We start from the raw sequence: 26,980 nt of genomic DNA, 5'->3' as shown, positions 1-26,980 counted from the left end.
GTTTCACCTATGTATATTTCCTTACAGGAGCAGGTAATCTGGTACACAAATCCCTTTGGTTGGATAGGTATGGTTGGTCGGCATTTACCATTAGCGCTAAGGATATCTTTTATTGTTGTACCAGTGTAGAAGCTGGTATCTATTCCTGCTGGCTTAAGGAGTCTCTGGATTTGGTAGGATAGCTTGTTGTGGAATGGAATGGAGATGCGAATTTGTGAATCTTGGTTAGTCTTGGCTGGTTTAGGTTCATTGCTAGTGGCTGAATTGATGACTTTCTTAACTAACTGTTCGGGATATTGGTTGAGATTACAGAATGTGTGTTTTATATGTTCTAGTTCTTTATTGAGGAGTTCCGGGTTGCAGATTTTCTTAGCTCTGTGGGCGAGGGTTGAGATGATAGCTGCTTTAACTTTAGTGGATTGGTTTGGATTTAAAATTGATGTATTGATCTTTATGTATTTTTATGGTGGCTCTCGCATAAGGCGGACGGGGGTGGTTAGGTCGCAGTTGATAAAAAAGATTGTTGTCAATTTGGTTCTTTTCTTTAAGTTCGTTTAGGGTTTTAGCATGTTCTTTACTTAAGGTGCTTGTTGGGTCTTTCCTTATTCTGCGATAGGTGGTAGTATCTTGCAGTAAGTTGGAAACTGTTAAGTGGTAATCATTTTTATCCATAATGCTCTTTTATTTATCTTTTTCTTGAAAACTACTAAGTGGATGTTTCTAACACTTCTGGCACAGGAAGTTAAGTATCTATACAACTTGTTAAAGCTATCCCGACAATGATCCAAAAACCGGAAGTAGTCGAAAAAATATCTGATATTTCGAAAAAAAAATGCAAAAAAATGAAGATTTTTTGCCAAAAACGTGATTTCAACTTTGAATTTCACCAAATCTAAACAAATAAAGTCTCATTGGATAGCCCGAATAATGGACATTCTTATGACATCCAAATGATACAAATTCGATGCGTAAGGCAATAGATTATGGGACGCTGAAAATCTAGAATTTTCCTTTTTAGAGCCTATTCAGACACTTTTATCATGAAAACTACTCTAAATTTGTTTCTTAAACTTCGGTTACTTAGGGTCCTAACAGTGGTTTAGGGTGTGAATGCAAATCTAAAAGGGTCAATAAAGCATAAACGGTCTAAAAAGGGCTCCAATCTTTGAAAAAAAGTCGAAAAATCGCTATATGATTGATATTAATGATAACGCTTGTAACGGTATAAGGGAGGTAACCACTCCTAACAAATTGGACTCGGACTAGCAATTATTTGCTAAATATCGTTACATATCCGATATTTTGAGAAAAAAAACAGTAAAAGATTGGTACTCTGGCGAAAATCAAGATTTCTCCGTCGGGTGTCATTGAATCAAAAGAAGTAAATTATCGTTTGGTAGCTGATGTGGCTAGATGGATGCAGAACACTATTAATTTTGCATATCTCGGTAGTGCCGGTTATTTTTAGATATATTTTTCTCCCTCCTTTTATGGCATATTGTTTGCCTATCTGTATTGACATTTTGGTGTAGAATTGATGAAGAGGTATTGAATATCTATGTTCTGCCTGATTTGGTGTCCTTCTCGTTTCTTTTTTTGCCATTTTGATTGCCTATCTGTATTGACATTTGGGTGTAGAATTGATGAAGAGGTATTAAATTTCTATTTTCTGCCTGGTTTGAGACTTTTATGGCGTAATAATACACCAAGTCGAGAAGCGTTCTTTTGTTTTTGCACTAATACGGTCATGATATTCTGTCCCCAGTCTGCTATGAATATCAGTGAATTGAAATTTTGGTGGTCAACCCTTGTACAAATTCAGTACTCTGATGATCCCATAATGTCATACTAGCTGTGCTGTAAGGGAAGTTCTCGGCGAAATTTAGGGAATGGGCTACTGCATGTAGAACATCAGTGATTCAACATTGGAGAAATTAATAGTGGTCTGCCTCCAAATATATTGGATAATCAACCATCTAAAAAAAACAACTCCCAGTTAAGCATGGGTAAGGGAACTTTTCGTGAAATATTGACAACCGTCTAAAACCCCTCACGTATGTTGACGATTAGGATGTTGTGGGTGTCGGAGACTACGCGACTTGATGCAATGACAGACCATTGTTATTTCACGTGTATAATAGCTAATCGTGAAAATCTATTTCTTATACCAACTTGGCTGATGAAGAAATGTGGTTTAACATCTATCGACACAAAATAGGTCATTTTGGCCATAACTTATGGTTAAACTTCATTTCAATAATATGCTTTTGCATTGGGGTCTTTATCAGTGGGGGGGAACCAGATGACCCTATGCCCTGGTCACGTACAGCAGGGTTCTGGATTCCACAGCACTTTGACTTCGTGACAGAAACTTTCGCAGTGGGAGGAAACCCAGGAGATTGGACAGGCACTAGTCCTTGTCATGTATAATCTATAGCACATCCACACCAATCGATTCAATGATAGACCTCATGATGGAATACAGACGCGTTAACCATTTGGTCACCCCACCCCCCACCCCTCCTTAAAATATGTGACTGGCACCCCCACAGCTGCTTAGGTAGAAAGTGGCATCAAAGTGGTGTACATTACCAGAAATAGATAATCAGTTTAGAAAATTGTGGTATGAAGGATTTTTGCCCGGACAGCAGCGCCATAGGGAACTTATTTAGTATTCCAATTGTTTTGGGTTGTGTTACGTGCAAGCAAATGCGTACATAGGACCTGGGTTTCTCATCCCCTCTGACTATATGTTGTCCTTTGTCAGGCCATCCATCATCCTTACACTTTTCACAAGGTAAGAACCAAGCTGGAAAATCTAATAATTTCTCGAATAATATGGGGATTGACTATTGGATCTAGAGGTTAGCGAGTTGTGGTCTAGGGTGTGCATCCAAATGTAAAATTGAAATGATATAAATGGTCCAAAAAGAGTCTCAAACTTTGAAAAAAATTGAAAAATCATTAAATTACTGAAAATGCTCTTCTATTTTTCTTTTTATTCAAAATTGCTCAATGGATGTTTCTGAATCTTCTGGTACAGGAAGTTAAAGGCCAACGCCACGTTTTAAAACTATCCCGAAATTGATACGTAAACCGGAAGTAGTTGATACGATATCCAATATTTTGAAAAAATGCGTAAAAATAAAGATTTATGCCAAAAACGCGATTTCTCCGTTGGATATTACCAGATCAAAAGAGCTAAAGTATCGATCGATAGCTCAGTGAATGGACTTTCGTATGCTTTCTTCAGGTCGGTTACCTGAAAGCCGATTCAGTACTGCCATGCAGGTCTAGTTATTATTATTTTTTTTTTTTTTCCAATTTGATTTTATCTCAGAAACTACTTGTCGGATCGATTCGATGTCTTCCGTTTTACTTGGAAAGTTGGTGTGACTTAGAGATTAAAGCTATTTCGAACGTTCTGTGACAATGCGAAATGCCCGAAATCGTCGGAAGTTGACGATTTTTGAAATATTGCCGTAAAATTAACAATAATCGTCGGATTTTAACATTGGATACATTTTGACATAGCCAGAGACAAGGCACATACGTACGGTTCTTTAGACGAATCTTCGGAGATATCAGACGCCAAATTTTGAAAATTTAAATTTTTACGAAAAACTTTTTTATTAATGTATATTTTTATGTCACCGTATTTTTCCTTGGCCCCCATTGGCTAATTTAGTTTTTCAGTCCTGGATTAATATTTTATTGTTTTGTATAAAACAAAGTTCATATGCTCCGTGGTCCAAAATGTCATTTTTTTTTGTTACCGGTAAAGTTGCCTTTTGGCAACGGAAGTGATGTAAATTTAGCAAAATCTACAATTTTGACAGTTCGGTACCACTTTTTGAAAGCAAATATTATTTTTTTCAAATCTGGTATGACTGAAAGGGAGTGCCCTGTAAAGGCGCAGAAAACATCAGGCTCAGTTTTTTTAATTTCAATTTCGTTTTCGGGTCATTTCGATTTAAAGGTGAAAAAATGAGCTATTCACAACCCATTCAGGCTTTTCATGTTTTAAAATATTTCTTTGCAACTTTCATAAACTTGTAGCAATAATCCATACGAAGAGAATGTATGTGAAAATTAGTTTGTAATATGAGCAGTTGTCGAGAAATGGTCAATTTTGCATGAGTTACTATTTACGCTAGTTTGCCTGTAAAAGAGTCAATTATTATTGGATTTTCATAAAAGTGAAACCATTTGATGCGTAATGTCAATTTTAACTAGATCAAACCAATTTAACATTTTCAATGTACCCGGAAATCACGTAATTTGGGCAAAAACTGTATTCATAGCCTTCGAAACAAATGATTCTTTCAAATGAGTCATATTTGTTATTTGTTTAAAATTTTGATATTTGATTCAAATCAACTAATAGAATAAACCCATAGGATCATATAGATATCACAAAATGGTTTCTACCTTGTTCAGTTGCGGAGAAATAGACGATTTTCAACAGGAAACTTTTCAAGGTTTTTGGTCCATAAAAGTGTCAATTATTAATCGATTTATTTTCACCGTGTGATACCTAATGCCATTTACGATTTCATTCCAGTAATTTAAGATTTTGATTATCACCGGAAGTAATGTCATTTTGGCCCAAAATTGACAGACAAAATGGCTGCCGTTCGTTCTCAAATAGAGTAAAAATATGGTATCAAGGTTGTGGACCCTATAGAGGTCACAATTTTTATTCGATTTTGTTGAAACTTGAAATGTAAGTTTATAACCCAAAGATCTCGGTTCCTTTCGATATTCGCGCATATCGCACTGTAACTTCCTGAATTATGGCCCCTGATTGTACGAAAAATCGCGTTTTTAGCTTGTGTACCCTGTAGAAGTCATAATTTTTATCCGATTTAAAAACCCGTATTATTATATCACCATTACACCCTAAGGACGACTGAGTTCGTATATCAAGGTTGTGGACCCTATAGAGGTCAGAATTTTGATCCGATTTTGATGAAACTTGAAATGTAAGTTTATAACCCAAAGATCTCGGTTCCTTTCGATATTCGCGCATATTGGACTGTAACTTCCTGAATTATGGCCCCTGATTGTTGTGGACCCTATAGGTCACAATTTTTATAACTGTATTATTATATCACTGTTAAACACTAAGGACGACTGAATTTGAATTTCGTGAAAATCAACCCAAAATTGACAGACAAAATGGCCGCCGTTCGTTCTCAAATAGCGTAAAAATATGGCATATCAAGCTTGTGGACCCTATAGAGGTCACAATTTCTATCCGATTTTGTTGAAACTTGAAATGTAAGTTTATAACCCAAAGATCTCAGTTCCTTATGATCTTCGCGCATATCGGACCGTAACTTCCTGAATTATGGCCCCTGATTGTACGAAAAATCGTGTTTTTAGCTTGTGGACCCTATAGAGGTCATAATTTTTATCTGATATAAAAAAACGTATTATTGTATCACCGTCACACCCTAGGGTCGACTGAGTTCGAATTTTGTGAAAATCTGCCCAAAATTGACAGACAAAATGGCTGCCGTTCGTTCTCAAATAGAGTAAAAATATGGTATCAAGGTTGTGGACCCTATAGAGGTCACAATTTTTATCCGATTTTGTTGAAACTTGAAATGTAAGTTTATAACCCAAAGATCTCGGTTCCTTTCGATATTCGCGCATATCGGACTGTAACTTCCTGAATTATGGCCCCTGATTGTTCTAAAAATCGCGTTTTTAGCTTGTGTACCCTGTAGAAGTCATAATTTTTATCCTATTTAAAAACCCGTATTATTATATCACCGTTACACCCTAAGGGCGTCTGAGTTCAAATTTCGTTGAAAATCGGCCCAAAATTGACAGACAAAATGGCCGCCGTTCGTTCTCAAATAGCGTAAAAATATGGTATATCAAGGTTGTGGACCCTATAGGGGTCACAATTTTTATCCGATTTTGTTGAAACTTGAAATGTAAGTTTATAACCCAAAGATCTTGGTTCCTTTCAATATTCGCGCATATCGGACCTTAACTTTCTGAATTATGGTCCCTGATTGTAGGAAAAATCACGTTTTTAGCTTGTGGACCCTATATAGGTCATAATTTTTATCAGATTTAAAAAAACCTATTATTATGTCACCGTTACACCCTAAGGACGAAGGAGTTCGAATTTCGTGTAAATTGGCCCAAAATTGACAAACAAAATGGCCGCCGTTCGTTCTCAAATAGCATAAAAATATGGTATATCAAGGTTGTGGACCCTATAGAGGTCACAATTTTGATCCGATTTTGATGAAACCTGAAATACATATTGATAACCCAAAGATCTTGGTTCCTTTCGATATTCGCACATATTGGATCATAACTTTGTGAATTATGGCCCTTGACTGTACGAAAAAATCACTTCTTTTTTTGAGCTTGTTCTCTGTCCATCTCTTGCAAAATGTGGGCGTATCTTGCATGGCAACCGCTAGTTGGGGTTTGTTTTCATTTTGGTTGCTATAACAACCAAATATTAAGTAATAACAAGAGTAAAGAAGATAAGTAATTTTAAGAATTCACAAACATATTTACTTGTAAACAAAATTTCTCTTCAAGATCTTAATTCCTTCATATTTTATTTATGTCTTAATAATGGCCAAAATAGACAATTAGCTACTGCAGAATGTTCTTCAAAAGTGAACTCCTTTCCAGCTCTTGGGAGAAGACATATAAATATTTTGGTTTTATTTATTCTTTAAAATCTTGCCCAATAGCTTCTGTTTTTAAAATAACACAATTATTAATATTGATGTCATGATTATTGGAAAATAATGCTTTTTGGAAAAAAAATAACTGTGGTTGCTAGGTAACAACTCAAACTCCTTCATATTTTTCTCAAATTTACACAATCCATATAATTAGATATTGCATAGGGTTTCAAATGTTTTAAATTGCTTACTTTAAAATGTGGAGATCACCTTTTGGGTTATGGTAAATAGCGTTGAAAATGGTTGAAAATTGCATTTTTTTTCATTTTGGTTGCTATGACAACCAAAATTGATAATATATGGCGGATTAGAAGTATGTAATTTTAAAAATTCACAAACTTTTTGACATGTTCACATAATTTGACTTATGTATCTCCATTCCTTCTTATTTTATTAATGTCCCAAAAATAGGCAATTTGCTCCTGCGGAAAATTGTTAAAAAAAATGAACATATATCCTGCTCGAGAGAAGGCATATGAATATTTTTTCTCTTTTTTTCCCTGTTAATCTTGCATGACAGCTACCGGTACAGATTTTAAAATGCATAACAACCAGGTTCAATATTTCAGATATAACATGGACCAGACAATTTTTATACGCCCATATTTTCATGTGGACGTATTATACCATCGCCCCTGTCCGTCCGGCCAGCCGTCCACAATTGTTTGTGGACTCTCTACAGGTCACAATTCTTATCCGATTTTGACGAAATTTGAAATATAGGTTTATCCCCAAAAGATCTCGGCTGCTTTCGATATTGGCATGTATCGGATCGAAACTTCATGGATTATGGCCCCTGATTGTACGAAAAATCACGTTTTTAGCTTGTGGACCCTATAGAGGTCACAATTTTTATCTGATCTTGTTGAAACTTTAAATGTAAATTTATTACCCAAAGATCTCGGTTCCTTTCGATATTCGCGCATATCGGACCGTAATTTCCTGAATTATGGCCCCTGATTGTACGAAAAATCGCGTTTTTAGCTTGTGGACCCTATAGAAGTCATATATTTATCCGATTTAAAAAAGCGTATTATTATATCACCGTTACACCCTAAGGACGGTTGAGTTCAAATTTCGCGAAAATCGGCCCAAAAGTGACAGACAAAATGGCCGCCCTTCGTTCTCAAATAGCATAAAAATATGGTATATCAAGGTTGTGGACCCTATAGAGGTCACAATTTTTATCCAATTTTGATGAAACTTGAAATGTAAGTTTATAACCCAAAGATCTCGGTTCATTTCGATATTCGCGCATATCGAATTGTAACTTCCTGAATTATGGCCCCTGATTGTACGAAAAATCGTGTTATAGAGGTCATAATTTTTATCCACTTTTAAAAAAACGTATTATTATATCACCGTTACACCCTAAGGCTGGCTGAGTTCGAATTATGTGAAAATCTGCCCAAAATTGACAGACAAAATGGCCGCCATTCGTTCTCAAATAGCGTAAAAATATGGTATATCAAGGTTGTGGGACCTTATAGAGGTTATAATTTTTATCCGATTTTGTTGAAACCTGAAATGTAAGTTTAAAACCCAAAGATCTCGGTTCCTTTCGATATTTGCGCATATCGGACCGTAACTTCCTGAAATATGGCCCCTGATTGTACGAAAAATCGCGTTTTTAGCTTGTGGACCCTATAGAGGTCATAATTTTTATCCGATTTAAATAACTGTATTATTATATCACTGTTAAACACTAAGGACGACTGAATTTGAATTTCGTGAAAATCAACCCAAAATTGACAGACAAAATGGCCGCCGTTCGTTCTCAAATAGCGTAAAAATATGGCATATCAAGGTTGTGGACCCTATAGAGGTCACAATTTTTATCCGATTTTGTTGAAACTTGAAATGTAAGTTAATAACACGAAGATCTCAGTTCCTTTCGATATTCGCGCATATTGAATTTCAATTTCCTGAATTATGGCCCTTGATAGTAGGAAAAATCACTTTCTTGTTAGCTTGTTCTCTTTCCATTTCTCGAAAATGTAGGCGTAGCCTTCCTGGCAGCCGCTGATTGTTGAAAAAATTGACCAAAATCACTTTGACAAAATAGAATTTTTGAGAAAACCTATGTATTTTGGAGTTGCTTGGGAAATCAAAGTAATTGTTACAAAAATGTAAAAATCGAAACATAATTAGCCTTAAAGTTGTATTTCGTGAATTTACATCTACATTTTTGATAGGTTTGCTATGAAATGAAATATGACATTTGCAAAAAACACCAAAAATGACTTTTTCAAGGTGTTAAAAAACCTTTCTTCCGCTAAAAGTCAAAAATCGCAACTTTGAGCCTCCATATAAAAAGAAATTTTCATCCGATTTTGAATCTGTAAAAAGTTTTGGGAGAAGAATGATGAGATCTACTTGATAAACTAATAAAATCAAATGTATAATCATAATCTCAAAATCACTTTTCCACCTAATAATATGAGGGCCCTTTGTATGATGCAAAGTTCACGCAGAGGTACATGTTCATTTGGTCTAGTATAATGGTGAGAGCCCTTTGTATAAACTTGTATTTTTCTCAACAAATGAAAAAATGTACTTCATTTAAATCAAATTTTATGATCTTATGTCCCTTTTAGTGATGTTCCGATTATCGGTTTCACCATTGGTAATTGGCCGATAAGTGGCCTATCAGTAGAAATCAGTATCAGAAGATACACAGCCATTTTGCCGATATTTGAGGCACCGGTAACTCATAAACTCGATCATACAGTTAGTGCTTAAAATTAACCATGGCATACGATCGGTAATTGTATGCTGGATGGTTGGAATTTGGTCAATAATTCAGTGATACAAGATTTAATTTTAGTATTAATGTAGCAAAATCGCTAATATTTGGGACCTATGAAGCTATGTGCTATGAGTCACGTACGCCATACGCTGAAGGAATGTTACTGACATAAATTTGATTACCGTACGGGAATTAAATATGAAAAATAGAGAGGTTCACCTATTGTTATTACGTACGACATTTGAATATTTTGTTGACACATGTTTTTTAATGGTGGTATGAATCCGTCTGCTTATATATCGTTATGCCCCTTTATTTTCGGTAAAATGTCCGACAAGGAAAATTTTGAAATCCCATCACTGGTCGCAACGCATGTAATATGTAATATGAATGTATATAAACTTTTTTAGGTTTAATCATTTCCGTTTTTACTCTGATTTCAAGTCAGTTATGTTCGTGTTTAATTCCCAAGATAGAATTGTCTACATCAATTGTCATGTCATGCGAGGCACTTTAATGGGTAATATTTTTTAATGAGTCAATATCGATAATTGTATCTGTATCAGCCGATATGTTTTATTTTCAACATCTGATATCGGTAAAACTAATAGTAACCATGTCGGCAAATCACTAGTCCCTTTAATATAAAATTTTACTTTTATAGTTCAGACAGATTAAATATAAATATACAAAGTATTTTCTCAATAAAAATTATATTTGATGAAATTGCAGTCAAGCAGACGCAGAGAGATTGAAAGAAGAGGAACATATATATAGAACAGCTAATGATAAAGCTGTAGAGGAAATGAGAAAAAAATTGAATAGAGAATTGGAGAATGCTAAATTGGAATTATTAGAGGTTGGTCTATAAATTAGGTTGATCCACAGAGGCTTACACTGTAATCTGGGTATTATTTAATCTTGTGTATTTAGTACTAATTTCTTTCACATTCATTCAATATCAAATCTTTGTTTAAAAACAAACAAATGTGAAAGAAATTAGTGCTAAATACACAAGACTAAATGATACCCGGGTTACATTGACTTGTTCGCTCAATAAATGTGCTCAATTGGAGAGCTAAATGACGCTAAACAAATTTTCTTTGCAGTTAACTTCTTTTGCTAAAACATGATTGCATCCATCAGGTGTCAAGTGACTTCACATTACCAGTGATATACCTCCTTATAAAATAAGTCTTGCACTTTCCATTGTCAATATTTTTATTCTCTATAATTTATTTTTAAAGTTGACCTTTGTGCAATATACATACTCTGACTTTTTGATAAGAAAGTTATTTCGAAGATTGAGAATAAGTTCACATAAACCCCCACCACATTGATCAGCAGTAAATGTTCTCTCGGCCTCTACTATCCCTGAGAGGGATGACATTGGGACGAGTTAATTAGCTCTCAATATTAACTTTTTATATACGCCCACATTTTCATATGAATATATTGTTGTCGCCCCTGTCCGGACTTCCATCACTCTGTTCACATTCTGTTTGTCATGATTTTCACAAAACTTGAAATATAGGTTTATATACCGTAACTACATGGATTATGGCTCCTGTTTGTACTAAAAATCATGTTTTTAGCTTGAGGTCACAATTTTTATGACACTTAAAACATATGTTTCTAACCCAAAGATCTAGGTTCCTTTCAATATCGGACTGTAACTTCCTGGATTATAGCCCGTGATTGTACGAAAAATCATGTTTTTAGCTTGTGGGCCCTCTAATGGTCACAATTTTTATTGTTCCCCACCTTTTGAAGAAAGCAGGGGAATATTAAAATGGATTTGTCCGTCCGTCTGTCTGTCCGTCACACCTTTTGGAACACAATAACTCTCATTCTAATTGATATAGAATGTTCAAACTTGGTGTAGGTGTTTATTAGGTCAATGCCTTGATGGAGTTTGAAGATGAGCCTTTTCTGCTTAGGGTAAGCAGAGATAAGCAATTTAATTGGTTGATGGTTTGGGACATGATAATTTTAGTTCTAACTGAGAGTGATGAAACTTGGTGTATAGTTTCATTACATCAATACCTTGACTAAGTTCAGTAATGAAGATTTTCTGCTCAGGGTAAGCAGAGCGATAAGCAATTTGATTGGTCGAGACTTTGGAACACAATAACTCTCTTTCTAATTGAGGTAGAATGTTCAAACTTGGTGTAGGCGTTCATTAGGTGAATGCCTTGATGGAGTTCGATGATAAACATTGTCTGCTTAGGGTAAGCAGAGATAAGCAGTCTGATTGGTTGATGCTTTGGGGCACGATAACTTTGGTTTTAATTAAGTGAGAGTGATGAAACTACGACTATAGATTCATTATATCATTACCTTGATTAAGTTCAATGATGAGAATTTTCTGCTAATTGAGGTAGAATGTTCAAATTTGGTGTAAGCGTTCATTAGGTGAATGCCTTGATAGAGTTCGATGATAAACATTGTCTGCTTACGGTAAGCAGAGATAAGCAATCTGATTGGTTGATGCTTTTGGGGCACAATAACTTTGGTTTTAATTAAGTAAGAATGATGAAACTTTGAGTATTGATTCATTATATCATTTACCTTGACTAAGTTCGATGATGAGAATTTTCTGCTTAGGCTAAGGAGAGATAAGCAATTTGATTCGTCAAGACTTTCAAACATATCAATTTAATTGAGTTAGAATGTTTAAACTTAATGTAGATGTTCATTTAGTGAATGTCTTGACTGAGTTCAATGATAAACATTTCGAGCTAAAACTAAGCAGAGCTAAGCAATTTCATTGGTCGATGCTTTGGGACAAGATAACTTTTATTACATCTGATAGAGAGTGATGAAACTTAGTGTATAGTTGATAATCAGTTTGATTGCTTGATACTTTTGAAAAAAAATAAATGTGCTATTAATATGTGTCATCTATTTATTTTGGGATTTCGGCAGGTGACATCAGCGTCATTGTTGGCTTGTTTGATTTTAAAAAACGTTCAAATATATCAGTCTTACACCATACATATGGTTGAGTTTGAAATTTCATGGAAATCAGACTGATACTGTCTGACAAAATGGCAGCTCCTCTTTACACAAATAATATAATAAGCATGTAATAGAGGTCATAATTTTTATCCGATTTTGTGGAACTTAAAATATATGTTTATATCCCAAAAACAAAGTCATGGGTATCACAAAGATGGTTTTGTGATACCCATGACTTTGTTTTTAACCACTCCTACTACTGGTGTCACCGTATCAAGTTTATTATGACTTGGATCTCATCTAAGTTTATGTTATTCAAATGTTTTTGGAATCCTCTCTCTTTATATTTATTTGGATTCACTTGAAAATGTGGTCGTATATTGTTGTCATCCCAGTCCGTCTGTCCGGCGGTCTCTAGAGGCTAAAGTTAATATCCGATTGACTTTAAATTTATACACAGTGTTAGGTCATAAGACGAAGAAACCCAATGATTTTCAACGATTTCTAATAATTACTGCCAGAGTTATGGCCCTTGATCACTTTGAAAAATCTTGAGGACACTTTACTCTGGAAAACTGGTATCGTTTATAATGGGGGTTATAGTGCTAAAAACTAGGTATATTGTTTAATTTCAAAACATCGTTTGATAATTGATAATAGACGTTTGAAAATTACAAAAATGGTTTAATTAGTACTATGGCTTAATTTAATGGTACAGCGTTTAATTTCTCTGAGAGGGGTTTAAAAATGGCCGACCATTACTTATCTAGTGCGTTTATTTATTAGACGAGTAGTTCAATTTCCCCCGAGATGCGTATAGAAATAAGACCTGCTTAATTTATCTACTGTGTTGAATTATTAGATGAATCGTTTATTTTTCCACGAGCCGTCTATCCAATCGGTTCATTTTGGTTACGATTATTTGCATATGAAGTGCGAATAATAATGGTGAATATTAAAAAAGGCACCTTACCGTGGTCGTAGTATTATTATCCATTCAAAATAGTAATTCCGCCATTGACAAATATATCAAAAATTGGTAAATCACTTCCCAGGTAATTATACATTTGGAAATCAGTAAATCACATCCCAGATAATGCAGTACAGGTCTGGCGGAAGTACTAAATTTCCCCGAAGTCGGGCCTAGGCGGAAATGAAAAATCGCGGGTGCCAATTAATCAATCCGCTCTGGCCACGCTCAAAATTCCACTCTAAATTTCCTCCGCAAATATGAGTAAACCACCGACCTCGCGATTATTTTAAACCGACACGGAAATTAGCTTGACAGATCCACAGCGAAATTTAAGAAGTCAGACTTTCCACGCATGTACAGTCAGCACATCCCTAGCTGGTTTGAAATAGGTTTATTTATCGTGCAATTGCACCACAGTCATAACGTAGTCGAATATCAGCTTGTTAATTTAACACGGTTAGACACGCAGATTTTACTGACTTATATTGAAAAATATCAATTATCAAACACTGGCAGGCTTTTAAATAATAAAATAAACAGAGTTATGGCTGTACTGATACATCACTTAGTCAATATGTTCGACATTTCTAAGACTTTCAAACTCATTCAAATTACGAAAATTTCAAAGATTTTATAGATGCTGGTCTTACCGTGGGGGAAAGTTTTGTCCATTAAAATAGCTATTCCCATTCTGACAAATAAGTTACACAATGCATTGTAAATCGGTAAATAACACCTGTAGTAATATATCTTGGGATTTAAATCACAAATGAATTAAATGCTCATCTCCTGTTTTTAAGCACACATTGCCAGAAGTCACTGTCAACCTTGATGAACACATGTACATTAACATGTATCAGTCGGTAAGGCTGGGAATCGATATGAAATTTCAATATCGATTATCGGCAAGAATTTGTCAGCGATTATCGATAATAATCGATTATCATTTTTCCGGAAAAATCCGAACTTTACCGACCTGTTATTTGTGTTGGTCGACACTGGCTACCACTAGTTTGTTGTATTTGTTCTTCAACAGTCATGTTTAATAATAGTATTGTATAATAAAAATATTCCAAAACATCTTCAGTCTTTATTACTGTTTATTTAAACACATTATATTTATTAATATTATACAATCTGTCCATACTCAATCGTAATGCAAAAAAAACAAACAAAAGTAAATTGAAGTTATTTATCTTCATTACTAGAGAGAGTCCATGAGGGTAGATAACTGTTACATTTATTTGGTTACATATCATATGCTTGCGCTTAGCGGACAACGATCTTATCTCACATTGCGAAAATAATGATATTGATATCACTAGCTAATTGCTGGTACTTTTGTAGTTTTTATTAAGAAATATAAGTCTATCTACATTTTCTGGTAACAAACAGTTTCTCGATTTATTAACAATAAAACCAGCCGTGCTAAACACGCGTTCACTCGGAACCGCAGGGACAGATAACAGTTTTTTGGCAAGAACAGATATTCTTGGAAATCGTGCTCCGTTTAATTTGTACCAGTTTAATGACGATTGATTCTTAAGCCTTGGTTCGTTTAAAAAATTGAAAACTTCTTTGGATGCTTCAGTTGATGGAGACATTGACCCAATTTCATTTGCTAACTCATCGTCACCCAAGAGTTATGAAAGCCCCGAATCCTCGTTCTTGGGGCGTTTTGAAACTGTGGGACCATCGTCGGCATCTCCTGTTTCTGTTGTTACCGGAGCACATGAATTGGGCGTGTCCTTTATTAGATCGCGTACTAATTTTTTCAAAAGATCTTTGCCGTCTTCAATTTCATGTGATTCTGCAAATCCCATATTGCGATATTTTAAATCCAGCAATGATGCAACAACAAATATTCGTCGCAGTTCTGGCCGCTGGTAACGTGTATTCAAATTGTCAAGCATACTTTGTTTGATGGTTTTGATGCTTATACTGTCTTCATCGCATGGCTGGAGATGTATTTTAAGTTTCGTTAGGATTGGCAAGATCAAGGATATACTAGGATTGGTAGCTGATGACACCATTAAAGTGGCCTCCTTCATTACTCCTAGAAGTTTAATTAGATCTTCCGCCAAAGAGTACTCGGTTCCTTCCAAGACAAGATTGCGACAATCCTTCTTTAAAGATGGGTCATTGAGTGAAGCATGAACAGCCACAGTTTGCTCACATATGCGTTTGAGCATATCAAAAGTGCTATTCCAACGAGTTTCGACGTCGATTATGAGTCCATGTTCGGGAAGGTTTAACATCTTCTGTTTTTCATGTAAAATATTTGTTGCTAAGGGACTTCTTTTAAAGTAAGCAATTAGTTGACGACAGCGAGTTAAAACTACATTAACTTGTTTACAACTTTTTAGACCACTCTTAACGGCTAGATTAAGTGTATGTGCCATACATGGTGCATGTTTAAACTGACTTAAGCTTTCTTCTGACGAGTCTGTATGTAGGCCTAATAGATTTACAGCTTTCACAATATTTGCGGCATTATCCGTCACAATAAAACTAGGTTCTATATCCCATTCACGGAAACAAACTTTCAAAGCTTCGTTTAAATGTTCTGCCGTGTGAGAACCGGGTAGTTCCCTTGTTTGGAGGACATTTGAAAGTCATCTGTCATAAATTGGACCGTGACAGTTACATAGGTATGTGTGGAAATAGATGTCCATCCATCAGTGGTTATTGATGTGCTTGTGGCATTTGACATTTCGCATTTTATCCTTTCCTTTGTGCTGTCGTACATGCGTGGCAATATTTTATCTGAAAACACCTTTCGGCTTGGAACTTCGTATCGAGGTTCTGCGATATGAAGAATTTTCTTGAATGAGACTGAATCTACCATACTCAACAGACGTAAATCAGTAAATAAATGTTCGGCAATTGCATTTGTTAAATTTATTGCCCTTGGGGAATTATTTCCTAATTTGGTTGTAAATTGCTGTATAGTACGTTGTTGGGCTGTACCACTACTATTACTACCAATGCTACTTGAACTTGACCAGGATAATTTATCTGGGTGACTGGTGTTTATGTGGTTTTTTAAATTTGTAGTGTTGCCGACGTACTTTATTTTTGTGAAGCAGAGTTTACACACAGCATACGATTTGTCAATATTACGGTCGTCGGTTCCGTAAAAACCAAAACAATTCCATACCTCGCTTTTTGCCTTTCCTGGGAAGTCAAAAATGTGTTTTGTATTGGCTGTATCTGACATGATATATAATAAAAGTAGCTGAGTTGATCATTAATATTTGATCGTGAAAGCAGACGATTTCTCTACAAATAAATCAATCAAGAGCAAAGAAGGGAGATAATTCTAATTTTACTATATATCATGTGCGATTGTCATTGTTCACAAAGTGCGTGACCTATTTTAGTTTCAACTAGTAATAACAACAAAAACAACGAAAATATTAAAATAATGTATTTAATCTTAAAGTCTAGTTTTTTACAATAATATATATTTAAAATGTGCCAGTTTGTAAGCAGAGGGGGAAAATAGTTGTGTTGACATGTATTCATTCATTCGTCTGATAATGCCAGACTACGGCAAGTTCAGAGTTAGTATCTGATACACAGTGTTTAAGGTCTTGAGACGAAGAACCCTATTGATTTTCAGCGATTTCCGATAATTATTGCCAGAGTTATGGCCCTTGATCACTTTGAAAAATCTTGTGGACGCTCTAGAGGTCAAAGTTAATATCCGATTGACTTTAAATTTATACACAGTGTTTAAGGTCATAGGATGAAGAAGCCTATTGATTTTCAACGATTTTCGATAATTACTGCCAGAGTTATGGCCCTTGATCACTTTGAAAAATCTGGTGGACGCTCTAGAGGCTAAAGTTAATATCCGATTGACTTTAAATTTATACTGCCCGGACAATTTAGCTGTTGTGGGCGTATGTTTCGTTGCCTGGCAACTTATCTTTGCCAGAGTTATGACCCTTGATCACTTTGAAAAATCTTGTGGACGCTCTAGAGGCTAAAGTTAATATCCAATTGACTTTAAATTGATACACAGTGTTTAAGGTCATGAGACGAAGAATCCTATTGTTTTTCGACGATTTCCGATAATTTTTGCCAGAATTATGGCCCTTGATCACGTTGAAAAATCTTGTGGACGCTCTAGAGGCTAAAGTTAATATCCGATTGACTTTAGATTGATACACAGAGTTTATCATATTGATTTTCAATGAATCTTTATGACTTGAACAGCTAAAGTTTCGTATAATAAACGTTAGCATGGGGCAGAACAAATTCTAATGAGTTGTTACTCTTAATTAGATTTGAATGTATTATAAATGTTTCATTACCGAAAAAAGTAAAACTCTTGTTGACTGCCCGGACGATATAGCTGCTGTGGGCGTATGTTTTGTTGCCTTGCAACCTATCTTTAACAAATATATTACTATACGAGAAACGATGATTAACAAAGAACCGTAAGTGCATGTTTCATGTTAATAAATATTTTCTTTCGTCTCACGAGATTATCTGTGTGCATTTGTACATCGCGAGGTTGACTTCTGGTGACGTGTACAGTTAGAAGACTAAATTAATTCATTTGTGATTTAAAGAAGATACATTACCTGGGATGAGATTTACTGATTTCCAAATGTATAATTACCTGGGACGTGATTTACCGATTTTTTGATATATTTGTCAATGGCGGAATTACTATTTTGAATGGATAATAATAATGGATAATAATACTACGACCACGGTAAGGTGCTTTTTTTTAACATTCATCATTTTTATTAGCACTTCATATGCAAATAATCGTAATCAAAATGAACCGATCGGATAGATGGCTCGCGGGAAAATAAACGATTCATCTAATAATTCAACACAGTAGATAAATTAAGCAGGTCTTATTTCTATACGCATCTCAGGAAATTGAACTACTCGTCTAATAAATAAACGCACTAGATAAGTGAACGGTCGGCCATTTCTAAACCCCTCTCGGAGAAATTATAAACGCTGTACCATTAAACTAAGCCACAGTACTAATTAAACTATTTTTGTAATTTTCAAACGATTATTATCAGTTATCAAACGATGTTTTGAAATTAAACTATATACCTAGTTTTTAGCGCTATAACCCCCATTATAAACGATACCAGTTTCACAGTATTAGAGGCTAAAGTTAATATCCGTTCGACTTTATATTTATACAGTGTTTAAGGTCATCAGATGAATTTTCAAAGATTTCCAATGATTATGGCAATTGATATTAAATGTTTTGTATGCTAAATGTTAGAATAGGGCAGAAATATATACTAAACAGCAAAAAAACGTCAATACGATTTCAAAATCAGAGAGGCACTTTAATCAAATCATTCTAGAAAACGACTTACTAAATGGATCAAAGCAATTTTTTGTGAACAGTATGTTGACACATTAGGGATTAATTCATCACAATTCCAAGACATTACGAGAAGGTTTAGAGTCTGTACACAGTCTATACATCAGTATGTGGTGTGTCCATCTCGAGTGTCAATAACAGCAGCGCAGCGTCTGTACATGGAGTGGAACAGGGGATGGATGAACACCACTGCCACCTGGAACCACACTCTCAGAAAAGCCAGGCGCAATCCATCGGCTGTGTTTGGTCCGACATTATTAAGTTTCCTCTGAATTTCATCCCAGAGATGTTCAATCGGGTTTAAGTCCAGACTAAGGGCTGGCCAGTGCATAATGTTGACACCATTCTGCTGTAGAAAGTCCCGAGTAACTCTGGCGGTATGGGCACGGGCGTTGTCATGCTGGAAAACGTTTCGATGACGTACGAAATGTTGTGGGTTCTGAGAGCTTGATTGATGTAGCACACTGCTGTGATGCCGCCTCCTCTCCCTGGACCAAGATTTTGGAACCCTATAGGACCCACTCTCTGGTTCAGGCCAATTCCACCCCAAACCATTATGCTTGACCCTCCCCATGGTCTCGTTCCATGACACATTGGTCAGAATAATGCTTGCCATGTCGACGCCATATTCTGGTCCTGCCATCTGCAGTTGATACGCAAGGGATTCTGCACGTTCTGTTTCTTTTGCTGCTTAGAATAGAAGCCAAATGGGTTGTTACTCGTAAGCAGATTTTAGTGTGTTGTAAATGTTTTCATTTCTGACAAAAGGAAAAATATGCGACAACCTTTGTTGACTCCCCGGACGGCTTGGCTGCTGTGGGCGTATGTTTCGTTGCCTTGCAGTCTATCTTTTAGCTTCTTCTCTGTCCATATCAGGTTGTATTACTATGTCAGATGTAAACAACGCACGTGTGATGTTACATATGATGAGACAGCACACGTAGAACTATACTGGGTGTTACCTTAAAGGCTTTTTACATTACCACTGAAATAGATGGGGACCGCTCAGCAGTTTAACTTTTTTTTATAGGATAAAGATGCAAGATTAAAAAGATTAAAGAGAGAAATATTAGAAGAACAAGAAGAAGAAGAGAGAAAATTGAGACAAGATAAAGAAGAAAGTGTGCAGTATGTTCTTTATGTGGTATTGCTAAACCTAGTGTATATATTTCATCAAATTTTTATTGATTACCATAGTAAATTACTATTATCAAACCTGTATTTGAGTCAGTATAGACAAAAGTTTGTTTGCTATTGGAACTCCTCAAATGAGAAGAGATATCAGGTGTTCTAGAAAGGTTGAGCATACATTATAACATGGTTATTGGTATGTGGGATAATTAAGTGATTGTCTATACAGATTTAAACAGTGCAATATTTTTTTTTTTTTTTCAATGATCTTTAAAACATAAAAGAAGGTTTTATGCACTTCTTTTAGAATTCTTTATAATTAGAGACTATATTTTTTGTGGAATTTATATATTATTAATGTTAGTACCAGTAGCTTTAAAAGTAATTCTCTTTGTAAAACTTCATTCTGTAGAGTGCACTGCATGGAGTAGATTTTAAATCATTTATCAATTATTATTCTGCCATCTTTGTAAATATATTTTCAAGTGATTTAAAGGATTTGCCACAAGGAAATAGATCTACACATATACCACAGTGGGATATGTTTTTGGAAGTTTTCCAGAGAAATAAACATGTCCCTTTTATGAAGGACCAGCATGGTTTGAACTGGGATTTTGGCTGAAAGCGTGTCAGTTTGTGCATATGCTTTTACGCACAGTTTTCATTCTTAACAGTTCGCTCTTGTTACGATTTAAATGAAAATTACATATATAAAGTATGTACAACTTGATCTGTGCTTCTGTTCAACTAATAAGATACAAGAATCAAGTTTGCCTATTGAGATATATTTACAAAGATAAAATTATAAAAGTGCACAATATTGATATTATAATATTGATATCAATCTTGCCTCCCTTCCTTTTCCTTGTACCAGAAATCTACAGGCTAGTTTAAAAGGATATATGAAAAAAAGCCAGGCTAATCTACAATATGATGGACAGACAGATTTAGCTAAAATAAAGGAGGAATGTCAACAACAACAGAAAGAAGAAGAAATGAAGCTGCGGTAAATTTCACTGGCCTGGTTTTGATTGGTGGCACTGTTCGATTAAAGTTATTATATGTGATCCTCACTGAGTTCTTCTAATCAATTTATTTAATCACTCACTTTACTTTTTGTACACCTATATGTTAATGTGGTCATATAGTGTAGTCTCCCCTGTCTGTTGATCTGTACAACTTCTCCACACTAACCATCATAGTTTTTGTCAGGTAGTGGCTTATTCCACTATTCATAGACATGAACAGTATCGTTCATCAATTATTTGCAGAATCCATGCCTCTGTCATCGAAACCTTGTAATCACTCTACAGTTTTTATACGCCCACATTTTCATGTGGACGTATATTGTCGTCGCCCCTGTCCGTCCGTTCACAATTGTTTGTGAACAGTCTACAGGTCACAACTTTTAACCGATTACAATGAATCCTGAAATATAGGTTTATCACCCTAAGATCTCGGTTCCTTTCGATATTGGCATGTATCGGACTGTAACTTCATGGATTATGGCCCCTAATTGTACGAAAAATCACGTTTTTAGCTTGTGAACACTGTAGAGGTCACAATTTTTATCCGATTTAGTTTAAACTTGAAATGTATTCTTATAACCCAAAGATCTTGGTTCCTTTCGATGTTCGCGCATATCGGAACGTTACTTCCTGAATTATGGCCCCTGATTGTACGAAAAATCTTGTTTTTAGCTTTTGGACCCTATAGAGGTCATAATTTTTATCCGATTTCAAAAAAACGTATTATTATATCACTGTTACACCCTAAAGACGGCTGAGTTCGAATTTCGTGAAAATCGGCCCAAAACTGACAGACAAAATGGCCGCCGTACGTTCTCAATAGCGTAAAAATATGGTATATCAAGGTTGTGGACCCTATAGAGGTCACAATTTTAATCCTATTTTGATGAAACTTTATAACCCATATCGGAACGTAACTTCCTGAATTATGGCCCCTGATTGTACGAAAAATCGCGTTTTTAGCTTGTGGACCCTATAGAGGTCATAATTTTTATCCGATTTAAAAAAACGTATTATTATATCACCTAAAGACGGCTGAGTTCGAATTTCGTGAAAATCTGATCAAAATTGACAGACAAAATGGCCGCCGTTCGTTCTCAAATAGCGTAAAAATATGGTATATCAAGGTTGTGGACCCTATAGAGGTCACAATTTTTATCCGATTTTGTTGAAACTTGAATGTAAGTTTATAACCCAAAGATCTCGGTTTCTTTCGATATTCGAGCATATCGGATTGTAACTTCCTGAATTATGGCCCCTGATTGTACGAAAAATCGTGGTTTTAGCTTGTGGACCCTATAGAGGTCATAATTTTTATCTGTTTTAAAAAATCGTATTATTATATCACCGTTACACCCTAAAAATGGCTGAGTTCGAATTCCATGAAAATCGGCCCAAAAAATGGCCGCCCTTCGTTCTCAAATAGCGTAAAAATATAGTATATCAAGGTTGTGGACCCTATAGAGGTCACAATTTTTATCCGATTTTCTTGAAACTTGAAATGTAAGTTATAATTTCGTGAAAATCGTCCCAAAATTGACAGACAAAATGGCCGCCGTTCGTTCTCAAATAGCGTAAAAATATGTTATATCAAGGTTGTGGACCCGATAGAGGTCACAATTGTTATCCGATTTTCTTGAAACTTGAAATGTAAGTTTATAACCCAAAGATCTCGGTTCCTTTCGATATTTGCGCATATCGAATTGTAATTTCCTCAATTATGGCCCATGATTGTAGGAAAAATCACTTTCTTTTTAGCTTGTTCTCTATCCATCTCTCGAAAATGGCCGCCCTTCGTTCTCAAATAGCGTAAAAATATAGTATATCAAGGTTGTGGACCCTATAGAGGTCACAATTTTTATCCGATTTTCTTGAAACTTGAAATGTAAGTTCCAATTTCGTGAAAATCGGCCCAAAATTGACAGACAAAATGGCCGCCGTTCGTTCTCAAATAGCGTAAAAATATGGTATATCAAGGTTGTGGACCCTATAGAGGTCACAATTTTTATCCGATTTAATTATGTCCCCTGATTGTACGAAAAATCGCGTTTTTAGCTTGTGGACCCTATAGAGGTCATAATTTTTATCCGATTTAAAAAAACGTATTATTATATCACCGTTACACCCTAAGGACGGCTGAGTTCGAATTTCGTGAAAATCGGCCCAAAACTGACAGACAAAATGGCAACCCTTCGTTCTCAAATAGCGTAAAAATATGGTATATCAAGGTTGTGGACCCTATAGAGGTCACAATTTTTATCCGATTTTGTTGAAACTTGAAATGTAAGTTTATAACCCAAAGATCTCGGTTTCTTTCGATATTCGCGCATATCGGACCGTAACTTCCTGAATTATGGCCCCAGATTGTACGAAAAAATACTTTCTTTTTAGCTTGTTCTCTATCCATTTTTTCGAAAATGTGAATTTCGAAACAGCTAGGATGACTAAGCTGCTAGTTAGCATATGTTTCATTGCTTGGCAACTTAATTCAAATCTATTTTTCTATTCTTTCTTTTATTAAAATTTTAAAAAATGAAAGTATTTATAAATACCTGTATTAGTAGAAGTCTTCTCATCAGGATTTTAAAGATAAAAAATCATTGATATTTAATCATGAAATTCTTGTACTTTACTGGTATGTGTTAATTTGGCAATAAATGCATTTTATTATAAATATCATGATACATTTAGAGAGATATGTTGATTTGTGTGGTTAAACTATTTATAGATACTTTCACTTACAGTTTGCTTCATTTCTCATGTCTTCAGTCTTGATAATTTGAATGTAATTCCAATCAATGTACAATTACCGATTTCACATTTTATTTAATGAATATTATGTTGTTTCTGTATTTGATATTTTTTTGCTATAATATTTTGTTTATGATGGCTTCAGACACTGTAACATTGGTACCGTTTAATCTAGCGTAAATAGCGTTAATTTCTACTCTGTGTCCAATTATTCATAAATATTGTTGAATTTCGGCAAATAGTGCTCAATTTGTACTTCTATAGAATTTCAATCTCACTGTTTAATTTTGATTACCGAGCGTGTAATTAACTAGTGTTTAGTTTCTCGACACGTGTTGAATTATAAGAGTCCCGTCTAATTAGCACGACTGTTCAATAATTAGTTGGACCAGTTTTGCCGCCGAATGTCTATTTTGCCTCACGATGTTGAAATACTGTAATAAGTGTTAGTTTTAGTACTGATCTGTTGCGATACGATGAAATATTATTTTTCAGGATTCATACGACGGCAGGTATCTGTAATGCTTGTCATTATCCGGAGATTATTTTTCAAGATCACTTCGGGAAACAGTATTTCAACATCGTGAGGCAAAATAGACATTCGGCAGCAAAACTGAACGATCACCAACAACTAAACACATCGTAATATCTGAACATCGCACGTGAAATTAGATGTTTGACAACAAAATTGAACACCTTGCGTAATTGGACACCTTGACAGATTTTAATCACGGCTCGGGAAATTGAACAGTCCAACTAATTATTGAACAGTCGTGCTAATTAGACGGGACGCTTATAATTCAACATGTGTCGAGAAACTAAACACTGGTTAATTAGACGCTTGGTAAATCAAAATTAAACAGTGAGATTGAAATTCGATAGAAGTACAAATTGAGCACTCTTCGCCGAAATTCAACAATATTTATGAATAATTGGACACAGAGTAGAAATTAACGCTATTTACGCTAGATTAAACTTTACCAATGTTACAGTGAGAACTTCTTACATGTACTATCATCATAACTTTACGTACTTTACTCTTCAAAAAAAAGTAGGGGATATTCAGAAAAAATACAAAACTGTGGAAATGCACTGCTGTTTTTATTAGAGGTAACCAGTGTATGTTAATAACAGGCCAATTGCCTACACATACACATAAACAGTTCATATGGGCGGGTTATCTGATGGACCCATTTCACTCGCAAAGAGATACACTGTCAAAAGTGAAGATGGACGTTTTTGATTTTTGTCTAAATGAGTAATTGCTCCACCAAACCTTAGACATTCAGCAATTCATCGTGGCATGCTCCTAATCAACCGTCCAATCACGATTTGGGGCAATCTGACCCACTCCTCTTGCAGTGCCACGGCCAATTCTTGCAGTGTTGTGGCTCTAGGACGACTTGAACAAGGTCTATTATCAACATTGTGTGTTTGTTGGTACCGGTTCCACAGTCTGCTGATCAGAGGCTGTGACACATTAATCATGTTGGCTACTGCTCGCTGTGTAGAACTCATTTGAAGCATGCCAATAGCACATAGATATTCATCATGTTGAAGACGTCTCATTGCAAATTAAATGTAACACACTAAAGCAAAGATACGCTAAACAGTAAATCTTATGCAAGAACTGATAGGAAAGCAAACATGGATAGGATAAACCAGCACGCGGCAGTTTTCATCAACCCTTCCTTGAAGTGTCAAATTTGACAATGAACCCCTATTGCGTGTCGTAGTGCAGCTCAGTGGTTCTGTTGGGGCGATAAGTTCTTCATCTGTGAACATACTCTCAAAGCATGTGATGTGTCCATGACTATTTATCATATCACAACCTGCATAGGTATTTGCATTTCAATATCCCCTACTTTTTTTATACGCCCACATTGAAATGTGGCCGTATATTGTTGTCGTCCTGGTCCGTCAATTCGGCCGGCCGTCCGGCGGTCCGGCGTCCACAATTGCTTGTGGATGTTCTATAGGCTAAAGTTAATATCCGATTGACTTTAAATTTATGCACAGTGTTTAAGGTCATGAGACAAAGAATCCTATTGATTTCCGATAAATTTTGCCAGAGATAAGGCCCTTGATCACTTTGAAAAATCTTGTGGACGCTCTAGAGGCTAAAGTTAATATCCGATTGACTTTAAATTTATACACAGTATTTAAGGTCATTAGACGAAGAAGCCTATTGATTTTCAGCATTTTCCAATAATTGCTGCCAGAGTTATGGCCCTTGATCACTTTGAAAAATCTTGTGGACGCTCTAGAGGCTAAAGTTAATATCTGATTGACTTTAAATTGATACACAGTGTTCAAGGTCGAGACGAAGAAGCCTATTGATTTTCAGCGATTTCCGATAATTACTCCCAGAGTTATGGCCCTTGATCACTTTGAAAAACCTTGTGGACGCTCTAGAGGCTAAAGTTAATATCCGATTGTCTTGAGACGAACAAATATATTGATTTTCAATGAATCTTTATGACTTGAACAGCTAAATCCATGATGTTAAAAGTTTCGTATACTAAACGTTAACATGGGGCAGAACTTTATAAAAACCAATTAAATTCTAATGGTTTTCTGATAATTACCTAATGAGCTGTTACTCTTAATCAGATTTTAATGTATACTGAGCGCCATGGAAAATGCATCACTTAGTTTTTTGTATAACAAAATGATCAAGTAAACATATCTTATTTATTTTGCTTCTTATTGTGAACAATATTCAAATGGGAACACATCAATAACAACACATTTGTACACTTATGGTTGTTTAATCTGTAATCAACGGTACAAAGTCAGAGGGGTCAAAACCAAAAGTATGACACAGATGTCAGTAGCGCGTGTGTCCTCCACAGGCTCTTGTGCACGTTGTGCAGCGACGTCGCATGGAATTTACCAATGTTTGAAAGAAGGCCTGGGGCAAATTGTTCCATTCTTGGACAAGAGCAGCTTCTAAAGCAGCAATGGTGTGCATCTGTGGTCTCTGATACAGACGGCCCAATCTCATCCCAGACATGTTCTATCGGTGCCATGTCCGGAGACATGGCTGGCCAGTCCAAGACATTGAGGTTGTTAGCAGCCAGGTAGTCCATACTAAAATGGGCGGTATGCGGACGTGCATTATCCTGTTGGAAGTGCTGAAGTTGTGGGTGCGCTCGAAACATCGGAACAACAATTGGTTGCAAGACATCATCACGGTAGGCTACAGCATTAACGCGACCCCTGCAAATGTGTAGGGCGGTCCGGTGATGAAATGGAAGCCTCCCCACACCATTACACTTCCCCCACCCC

General features: G+C 35.6%; 1 protein-coding gene across 5 annotated transcripts in view; it reads left to right on the top strand.

Moving 5' to 3' along the window:
- LOC126811164 (centrosomal protein of 164 kDa) overlaps nt 1-26,980 on the top strand; it is a 232,345-nt gene that overhangs the window by 137,234 nt on the left and 68,131 nt on the right. Inside the window, exons 12-14 of one of the 5 annotated variants that reach the window (XM_056098522.1) lie at nt 10,207-10,333; nt 19,810-19,907; nt 20,785-20,916. In XM_056098522.1, coding sequence (XP_055954497.1) covers nt 10,207-10,333; nt 19,810-19,907; nt 20,785-20,916 — 357 coding nt within the window. Of the gene's footprint in view, nt 1-10,206; nt 10,334-19,809; nt 19,924-20,784; nt 20,917-26,980 lie in introns of those variants that run through there. The other 4 variants (XM_056098524.1, XM_056098523.1, XM_056098526.1 and 1 more) reach the window with 4 other exon arrangements.

Source organism: Patella vulgata, chromosome 2 (assembly GCF_932274485.2).
Source record: "Patella vulgata chromosome 2, xgPatVulg1.2, whole genome shotgun sequence".
Lineage (NCBI taxonomy): Eukaryota > Metazoa > Mollusca > Gastropoda > Patellidae > Patella > Patella vulgata.
Note: the sequence above shows the minus strand (reverse complement) of the source record. Positions and strands in the feature narration are given on the sequence as shown.